This window comes from Petaurus breviceps, unplaced genomic scaffold, assembly GCF_028583685.1.
Source record: "Petaurus breviceps papuanus isolate PSGF00001 unplaced genomic scaffold, PetGlider_PUasm1.0 90701, whole genome shotgun sequence".
NCBI lineage: Eukaryota > Metazoa > Chordata > Mammalia > Diprotodontia > Petauridae > Petaurus > Petaurus breviceps.
In genome coordinates this window covers 10,389,900-10,400,683 of record NW_027187316.1, presented here as the reverse complement: position 1 = coordinate 10,400,683, position 10,784 = coordinate 10,389,900, and the positions used below count along the sequence as shown (strand labels likewise).

The 10,784-nt window shown below is 37.9% G+C and overlaps 1 protein-coding gene across 1 annotated transcript; it reads right to left on the bottom strand.

The window, feature by feature from the left end:
• Positions 1–3,071: 3,071 nt before the first annotated feature.
• Positions 3,072–4,019, bottom strand: LOC138144500 (olfactory receptor 9S13-like). Its single transcript, XM_069065769.1, has one exon. It carries the CDS (start codon positions 4,017–4,019, stop codon positions 3,072–3,074), a length of 948 nt encoding a protein of 315 aa, XP_068921870.1.
• Positions 4,020–10,784: the final 6,765 nt, after the last annotated feature.

Here is a 10,784-nt window from a genome sequence, read left to right as displayed (position 1 = left end):
TTGTCTGGATATGGATAACATTGTCCTTCTTGAGTCCTTTTTACTTGTCTTGAATCATTGTGTGGGTAAGAAGAGCTGATAATGACTTTATGAGAAATCAAGATGCTGTTAAACAGATCCAAACAAATGAAAGAATAGAAGGCAATGTGAAATATCTCATGGGAAAAACCACTGACCTGGAAAATAGATCCAGGAGAGACAATTTAAAAATTATTGGACTACCTGAAAGCCATGACCAAAGTAAGAACCTAGAAATCATCCTCCAAGAAGTTCTCAAAGAAAACTGCCCTGATGTTTTAGTACCAGCGGGCAAAATAGAGGTTGAAAGAATCCACCGATCACCTCCTGAAAAAGATCCCAAAAAGAAAACTCCTAGGAATATTACAGCCAGGTTCCAGAATTCCCAGATTAAGGAGAGAATATTACAAGCAGCCAGGAAGAAACAATTTGGATATTGTAGAAACACAATCAGTATAAGCCAGGATCTGGCAGCTTGTACACTAAGGGATCGAAGGGCTTGGAATGTGATATTCCGGAAGTCAAAGGAGCTGGGATTAAAACCAAGAGTCACCTACCCAGCAAAACTGAGTATCATGTTTCAGGAGAAAATATGGTCATTCAGTGGAATAGAGGACCTTCAAGCATCCTTGCTGAAAAAACCAGAGTTGAATAGAAAATTTGACATTCAGATACAAGAAGCAAGAGAAGCATGAGAAGGTAAACAGGGAAAAGAAATCATAAGAAACTTATTAAAGTTGAACTATTAACATTCCTTCATGGAAAAACAATAATTGTAACTTATGAAACTTTTCTCAGTAGTTGAAGGGATTAGAAACATATATATGTCTATATATGAGGGTATATGGGCATATGAATGCATATGTGAATGTGTGTATATATGTTTACAGGTATACATAGATAGAGGGCATGGGACCAATTTAACAGAAAGGGATGATACTTAAAAGGTGAAATTAAGAGGTGAGAGGAATATAATGAGAGGAGATGGGGAGAGACAGATTGGGGAAACTATCTCATACAGAAGAGGCAAGGGAAAATGGTTACAATGGAGGGGAAGAATAGGAAGGCAAAAGGGAATGGGTCAACCTTATTTCCATTGAATTTGGCTTGAGGAAGGAGTGAAATACACACTAAAGAGGGTATCTCACCCTCCAGGAGAGTAAGGGGGAAAGGAGATGAGAGGGGGCATGATGGAAGGGAGGTCAGGCTGGGGGGGAGGGAAGTTGGAAGCACCCACTTTTGAAAGGGACAGGATCAAAGTAGAGGGTAAGAAGAGCTGAATCATTCATAGTTGACCATCACACATTATTGCTGATACTGTGTACAGTGTATTCCTGTTTCTGTTCATTTCAATTTGCATCAGTTCATATAGGTCTTTCCAAGATTTTCTTAAATCTGACTGTTCATCATTTGTCATTGCACTATTAATACCATATGGAGGGAGCATTTAGAAGGGGTTGTCAGAATAAGTTTTATCTCCTTTAAAATCTCTGAATCATTTATCTATGAATTGAAGAAATAACTAGGGAGGTGGAAAGGAAAGAAAGGAGAGGGATAGGGACAGGGTGACCCAGGGCATGGAGCATCTGTGCCTAGGATTATCAGGAACAATTTCATGACAGCTACATAGTATGATTTGAAGAATTCAAAGGATCCTCACTTCTCCTCCCCCATGGAAACATGTCCTGACATAAAGTCTCAGTGCCTGTTGCAGTGCCCTCAACACTCAATCAGTGGATAGAGAGTGGGACCTGGAGTCAGGAATTCTTGAGTTCAAGTCAGGCCTCAGACATTTACTAGCTTCACCAACAGGCAAATCATTTAACTTCTGTCAGCCTCAGTTTTCTCAACTGTAAAATGGAGATCATAAAATCACATCCTTCCCAGGGTTGTTGTGAGGATCAAATGAGATAATATCTGTAAGGCATTTAGCACACTTCCTGGCACACAGTAAACACTTTATAAATGTGTGTTCCCCTCTGTCACAAATTACTTCTTTTCAGCATTTTCCCCCAGTTAAGTAGCATGGTATAAAAATAGCAACAGATCAGAAGAGAGAGCCTCAGTCCCAGTTCTTCCATTTGTATGATCTTGCTTGGGTCTCACTTTCCAAGGTGTTTGGAGTAGATAACATCTGAGCTCCTTCCCAGTTCTAGGGCTATGATACCCAGCTTCCTCATTTATAAATTGAGGGAACTGGACTCCATGTTACTAGTACCTATGACATGAATTATATTTAGCAGCTTCTAATGGTAGGTACAACTCTATGCTAGGCACTGAAGAGGTTGAAAGTGTGCATAAAACATAGTCCCTATGTTTATGACTCTTTACTTGGACTCCCACATAAACTTATCCTGATATTGAAAATAAAAGCACCATATTAATATCAAAATCTACTTTTAATATCAACATATGAATGGTTTCTTTCAGTGAATCCTAATGGAAGAACAACAAAAAATAACATACATCATATTTATGTAGAGAACTGTTATTTCTTATTTTCCATGAATATGAAACGGCTCTTTGTGTTTATTCTGTAACTTGGGAGTGATTTTGTGGATAGGTCTTAGAAAATTTCCTCTGAAAGGTCACATGTTGACATGGATCTGAAAGTCAGAAAGACCTGAGTTCAAATCTTGCTTCTTCCCTATCCTAGGAATATGACTGTGAACAAGTCACTTAATTTCTTCATACCCTCCCCTCCCACACACACACACACCCCAGTCTCTAAGACTGTAAATTACTAAAGAGATGTTAATATGCATTGAGGAAAGGAATTTCCCATACCAAAGAAATCATAGTTCTGGATCATAAACTAACAAACGAATAATTGAATGAATGGACAAAGAGAGAGATAGATAAATGTAAGAAGGTAGAGAGATATATGTAGGAAGCATATATATAGATTCATACATATGTAAATAGAAGGTAAGTATATGGATAACTGAATTTACAGAACTTTTTTTTTCAACACTTCACTTTGTTCATATGCTCAACAAAATTCAAGTTCCCTACAAGACTAGCTTTGTCCATTACTTCCTGTCCTGTGGAGGTCACTGAGAGAACTTTTTCTTACCCATGATTCTTTTCACAGACTCCTTCACATCCCTGTTCCTCAGGCTGTAGATCAGAGGGTTGAACATAGGGATGACAAGTGTGTAAAATACAGCTATGACCTTGCTTTTCTCTGGAGATGAGAGGGCCCCAGGCTGTGCATACATGAAGAACACTGTTCCATAGAACAAACTTACCACAGCAAGGTGAGACCCACAGGTGGAGAAGGTTTTATGCCTGCCCTGAGTGGAGGGGATCTTCAGGACAGTGGTAAGGATGTAAGAATAGGAGACCAGGATCACCAGACTGGTGGTTATAATGATGACCGCAGAAAGTATAAAGAGTACAATCTCATTTGTGGAGGTGTCCACACAGGAGATCTTGATCAGGGCTGAAACATCACAGAAGAAGTGATCAATTCTGTTCTCCCCACAAAACTGTAAGCTGAAAGTGAAGCCAGTTTGAACCATGGAATTGATGCACCCACAAAAGTAGGAGCCAACCACCAGCTGGATACATACCTGCTGGGACATACGCACAGGATAGAGGAGTGGGGAGCAGATAGCTGTGAAGCGATCATAGGCCATCACAGCCAGGAGAAACCCTTCAGTTGTGACAAAGAGAGCAAAGAAGAAAAACTGAGTGGCACAGCCATTGTAAGAAATTGTCTTTCTTGTGGATAAGAAGTTTGTCAAAGTTTTGGGGGCAATGACAGTTGAGTAGCATAGGTCCAGATAGGACAGATTTCTAAGGAAGAAATACATTGGAGTATGTAGTTGTGAGTCTATCTTAATGATGATTGTCATTCCAATGTTCCCCACCAGTATGACCATATAGATGAACAAGAAGACCAAGAAGAGGATGATCTGGAGCTCTGGGGGAGCTCTGAATCCTAGGAGAATAAACTCTGTCACAGTGGAGAAATTGCCAGGGTCCCCACTCTTCATTGCTGGATCCTGGTTGGAAGAGCAGTGAAGGTGAAAACCAAGTGAGGACTGTGGTCAGAGAGGAAGACATTTACTCATTGTTACATAAAACCAGTCTAGGATGGGGCAGCTCGGTGGTGCAGTGAATAGAGCACCAGCCCTGGAATCAGGAGGACCTGAGTTCAAATCCAACCTCAGACACATAACACAAAAAACTAGCTGTGTGACCTTGGGCAAGTCACTTAACCCCAATTGCCCTCCAAAAAGCAAAAAAAAAAAACAGTCTAGGAGAGAGTATAGCAAACTGATGAGCCAATTCCATTTTCATGGGCTGTGAGACTAAAACCTGAGTCTTTATTATCTGAGCAACTCTGAAGGGATCTCTGGTGAAATGAGTGGGTGAGCCTTGTGAGACATGCTAAGGTGCAAATCTGCCTATGAGCTCAAGCACTGACCTTACGTCTATTTGTAGAGATTTCCATATTTGTGTTTGTACTGGAGGGAAAGAAGTATAGAAGAAAATTTCATTGATTTTGGATGGACAGGGGGTCACTACAGAATTGGGAGAAAGCTTCTATTTCCTACCATTTGGACCCACCACCCTATTGGAGACTGTCTCCCTCAGTAAAAAGCAAAGATGTCTCTGTTTCAGCAAAATCAGAGACCCAGTAGAAGATTTCTTTTCCTACTTTGGGAAACAATGATTACAGCTGCCCTTGTGTTTTGCCTCAGGGGTGATGAGGAGACAGCAGTCTCCTTTCTGTTTTAGCAAGAGGTATATATATAATCACAGGTAGTCTCTGGCACCTGCAATTCAGACCATCATCCCTTCCTGCACCAATCTTCCATTCCTCGCATATGAGGCTCCCAGATGGTGTGGAGACTGCAGTGATGGACCAAGTCAGGAGACTTCTAGTAGGTCATTAGGCAGGTCACTCAATATCTTCCAGTCTGTTTCCCTGAATGTGTAAACTGGGATAATAATAGCACATATCTCACAGGGTAGGTGTGAAGATATACTTCACACAAATAATTTGTTCAAAGTGCTTCTTTTGCAAACCTTAAAGCACTACATAAGTGCTAGCAATTATTTTTAAGACATGCACCATCCCCTCTGGTTCCCAAAATATTGTTTTCTCTTGCTGCACTATTTCCCCTTCATATCACACTCTTCTCTTTTTTCATGGTTGAAGAGAGGATAGAAATGATTAATTTTACTTTCTGGGGCAGTGCCCTCCTGGCTCCAGACCAAATTGAATTCCCCAAGCAAAGAAGAAGAAGAAAACCCTTTCCTTTTACCAAGTGGCACAGAAGAAAAAACTCCTCTTCTTCTCTAGAGAGAGATGAGCTGTTGGCATATTCACTTACCCACAGATAGGTGACCCTCATGTCAATGTAGAGATGAGATCTACCAGCCAGAGACCAGCTTAGCCCACCAGCCAGGCTCCCTGGGAAGCTGGGGTGAAGCCAAGTGAGTGCAATGTTCTTAGCAAAGACAGAAATGCATGTGTGTGTGTGTGTGCACCTGCAAGTGTGTGCTTTTCCAATTTAACCTAACAAAGGATTTAAGTGCTATAGACATGGAGTTTTTATAATTTTCCTTATCTGTAAAATGAGAATAACAATAGCACCTACCTCACAGGATTGTTGTAAGGGTTAAATGAGATAATAATTATAAAGTATTTAGCACAGTCCCTGGAACATAGGACTTACTCTATGAATGTTTGTAAAAATAATAATTATCAGTAATAAATAACAAATAATAACCACTGTTATAGCTAACATTCATTCATATAGTAATGTTAATATAATAAGTAATAATATATTTATTGTTAGAAGTAGTACTAATATGATGCTTTAGCTGTGGTTCATTCCAGCTGTTAACCTAGACTCAACAGAGTGATTACATTTCTTTGTCAGTGTTGAACAGCTTAATCTCTTGAGGATTCTAGGTAAATCTTCCTCCTTTGACATGTTTACTATTCTTTTCTTGGTAGAAATGAATCCTACATTCAAAAAGTACACAATCAGAAGAGTAAGAAAGGACTGTTACATTCAAAGTACTTGATATAATGCAAAACAGCAGGTAAGAAAGTGAGTAAAAGTGGCCCATTATCACAACTTTAGGCCTCAAGTCACTTATGCCCCTTCTTTCCTGGGAGCAACAATTGGTGTAATTATTTAAGAGATGAGAAAACTGGGTCCCAGGGACACAGCGACTTCTCTGAGCAGCCCAGCAGCCCATATCTCCAAGACTCCCTCTCCAGTTCTCCATCCAATTCCCCCCCCCAAAAAATAAAGTGAAAGAGTTGGATATTTGGAAGTCAGATATTTTTTGTACCACTACTTAATAGATACATAAGGTGCCAGAGCAGAAGAGGACCTTCTAGATCCTCTAACTCAATCCCTTCATTCTACAGAGGAGGAGGAGGAGATCCTTGTTGAGGAGATCCTAAGTGTCTCCTACACAGGCATGAGCCTGGGTAGCCAAAATGCTGGGCTCTGAACCCAGGGCTAGAGATATCCAAGAAATTATTCTTCCCACTTAACTAAACTGCCTCCACTCTGTGAATGAACCAAACATTCAAACAAATGATCACCTTCCAAAATAGTGCAGTTTGCATGCAGGAATGTAATTTGAACTTCATTTTATTTCATTTCAAGTTGTGAAAATTCCAACACTTAAATTTTTCTAAGCAGTAAACAGTTACAATTTGAAATGAAATAAAATGAACTTCAAATCACATGCTTGGATTCAAATGCTCCTAATGGGGAAGATGATCATTGTTTGTGAATTCCCTATAATCTAGAAGACATTTCTGGAGCCAGAGGCTATTAGGAGTACTCTTTGAGCTCTAAGAGTCTTGCATATTTCCAATATTACACTTTAAGTCAGTGTAATTCTTATCTGACATGACCAAATGTAAAAGAAATGAAACATTAGGAATAGGCTGGACAATTAGACTCAGGAGCAGAGGTAATTGCATAAAAGAAATATGAAATACAATGATATTGTCACTATGAAAGAATCCTTGGAGATCATCTTATTGTTCCCCTGAATTTCATATTATATTTATATCATGATAATAATTCTATACATCTAAGCTATTCTTACACTAAATTTTTGTTTCCAGCTATGAATTATCTTCCTCTTTTCATCCCACTGCCAGTCATTAAGAAGTTAAGAAATATAATACATAATACACACATGAAAGCATATATACTATACTTGTAATCTGGTGGGTCCAGAAGAAAAAGAAACTATGGAAGACAAAAATTCATCTTTTTGAAAGGAAACTTTTGATGCCCTGGTAGGAGTTCCCTAAATGGTCAACAATATATCCCAGCTTCTAAAACAGCAAGGGGCAAAGGGACTGAAAGGAGCAGAATCTGTGGTTCTAAGACTTATGCTCCTCATTTCCATTGATGAGCTCAATTAGCAGAACTATGCTTGGCCCTGTGAGGGAGTGAAACTCTCAGAGTCCCATGAGATGGGGAGTTGTAGGACTGGGTAATCCCTCTGCAGGCCTCCTCTTGGGGTCTCTAGGTAAACTCCAGCCAGCTATTCAGGAGCTGTCCAAACCCAAGAGGAAGAAAAGATAAAATATGAATAATTTAATCATCATCCCAGAAATGTAATTTATCCATTTGGAGGTCATGAGATCTATATCACTGTTCCCAAGCAGGAGAATAATTGCATCATGTCAAACTGATGTGATTCAATCCTGCTTATAAATACCCACAGGACTTATTCTTTTATTTTAATGTCTGAAAACCATTACTAACTGGAAAGTCTTTCTTCTGTATAATCCAGAAATCATGTTTCAGAACAAACCTAGTTTGGTGACCCCAGTGAAGGCACAGAAGAGCTGATCACAATATCTTCAAACAACCCCCACCACCACCACCAGCTCCACATTTATCCTTTAGTTTTCTTTCATTCCTGTTAATGAAGTCCATCTGTTTGTTTGAACCACACCCAGAGACAATGGGATATAATGGGGAAAAAAAGCCAGATTGAGAGTCACAGCACTCAGGTTCATATCCATACTCTTACTGTGTTACCTTGGGCACTCATCCTTCTTCCCTACCTTGCCTGGATTTCAGTTTCCCCAACTACAAAATAAAGGGAATTTTATTAGATTTATATTTTTACTTCCATCACTATGGTCCTATTAATATTATATTTAAATAAGTCACTTCAAGAAGACTATATAAAAGCAAGAAATTATGTCTCTATTAACTTGAGTCATATAAGACAATGCAAAAAATATTAAATGTACCTGGGTTAAAAACTGTTGTGTTGGGCCAGCGAGGTGGTACAGTGAATAGAGCATCAATCCTAGAGTCAGGAGGACCTGAGTTCAAATCCGGCCTCAGACACTTAACACAAAACTAGCCGTGTGACCTTGGGCAAGTCACTTAACCCCAATTGCCCTGCCTTCCCCCCTCCAAAAAAAAAGCATAAAAACAAAAATTTAAAAATCCGTTGTGTTTCAATAATAGGAAGTCACTAGAGATAATTCCAGGAAAATATCCTAATCAGCAAAGGGGAAAGGGGAGAATACATCACAAAGATCCCTTGGTTCTTAGTTCAAAGGATTCCATTTCACCTGAAATAAGAAGCATATTTTTTTTCTGTGCTTATCTTTTTCTAACCAATACATGGTAAGAGAGAGATAGACAGATACAGAGAGAAAGAGATAGACAAACAGGGAGAGAGAAAAACTGAGATTAGCAGTCTCCAGATGGCCCTAATAAGCAATATCTTTTTCACCTAGTTCCACAACACAGTCACTCCTGAACCACAGATATAGGTGGGTCAGTTTTCCCTACATAGACTGGTATTTCTATTAGACCTAAGGTACCCTACCTCTTCTGGGTTGTTGTGGTTGTGGTGATTATGGCTTCTAAAATACACATTCAGTTCATTAATATTCTCCTTTTTTCTATGTTGTATGGTTTTACGAATGCAATTTTTCCCCTGAGGTCTGAATGCCAGAAATCTTGTTATACTAATTCAGCATTAACATTTTCTTTCACATAATTATTAATTGTTTCTCTGATATTTTGTTTATTTTTAATCTATTCAGTATTTAATATTCCATTGTTTAATCTCCACTTGGTCTGTGTCTTTTTGTGTGTCCCCTGAAGTGATTACTATTTTAATTTTGTTAGAGTTTATGAAGGATGTGTTTACAATTCCTGACATTTTACTTTTGTGCACAATATCTCTGTGACCTAACAGGTGTTTAATTTTTGAAAAAGAGAAATATATATATATATACTACATATAAATACACACATATACACATACACACATGTATGCACACACGTCTGTATATATATACATTCCTTAGTTGTCTCATTTAAAAGACACCATACATCATTTAGCTTTAATTTCTCTAGCAATTTGTCTACTTTTATATGTTTGCTAATATGTTGAGTTTGAGATGAAATATTATGATTTTTTAGCTAAAGCTTTATTAATGTCTTTCATTTTTACATTACTCATATTTCAGAGAGTATACCTCTTCATCCTCCCTACCAAAGAACAACCCCATATCAAAAATTAAACAAGGGGAAAGTTCTGCAAGAATAACCAACACACCAAAAAACTTTAACTACATATTTCACTTCCATAGTTCTCTACCTTTGCAAAGAATGTGAGGGTGAAGGTAGAAAAGAGATATTTCTCATTTCTTTTCTTTAGGGACAAGCTTCTTCAATATAACTTCACAACATTCAGTTTTCATTGCATGAGTATTGTTATTTCCATAATTTCTGTAGTCCTTGAGTTTATTATTTTGGTTATTATTATTATATTATCTGCTTACTTCACTTTATATCAGTTCATATAAGTCTTCCCGTACTTTTCTGAACTCATCATCAAAACTGCTTTTTAGGGCTCAGTAACACTACATTTTATAGTAATGATTTCTCACCTACACAATAATTTTCTTAGTTTTAAAAAATATGTATTTATTAATACCTTCCCCCTCCATTAATACCTTTTCCTCTTCTTCTCATCCTATGTAACAAATAACATTTTGAAAGGCAAAATATGGGAAAAGGAGAAAATCACTATAACTGATCCATATATAAAAAATCCTACAAATGATTGTAGTGGGTCAAGCTTATATATCTTCTACTTTTGCAAAGTAGTGGCATAGAAGTGTCTTCTCATGTCTTTTCTTTCAAGTCATACTTGTTCTTCAAACTTTGAGAGCATTCACTTTTGATGTGTGTGTTTGTGTGTGCAAATATGATTGTTCTCCCCATTTTCACTGTTCTAGTCATTATGTATATAGTTTTCCTAGCATTGCTTATTTCAGTCTGCATCAATTCATTTAGATTTTCCATCCTTTTTCTGTATTCATCATGTTCCTAACTTATTTCATCAGAATGCAATATTCCATCAATTCATATTAAAAGGTTTGTCTAGCCATTTCTCAGTTGATGAACATCTACTTTGTTTCTAATTCTTTGTTATCAAAAAAAGTCTTTCTATAAATATTTTGGTATATATGGGAAATTTCTTCTAATCAATGGCCTTCTTGGGCTACAAACTGACCAATGTGATTGCTGAGTCAAAGGGTGACATTTAGTCACTTTACTTGCATGATTATGATTTGCTTTCCAAAATTGTCATATGTATCTCCAGCTCTACCAACAATGCATTAGTATGCCTATCTTCCCACAACCTCTCCAACATTGACTATTGCCATTTTTTGTCATCTTTGCCAATATTCAGGGTATGAATTGAAACCTCAGGCTTGTTTTAAT

Bases quoted from the DNA above. Each gene is read 5' to 3' on its own strand.
- LOC138144500 (XM_069065769.1), bottom strand. From the start codon at position 4,019: ATGAAGAGTGGGGACCCTGGCAATTTCTCCACTGTGACAGAGTTTATT.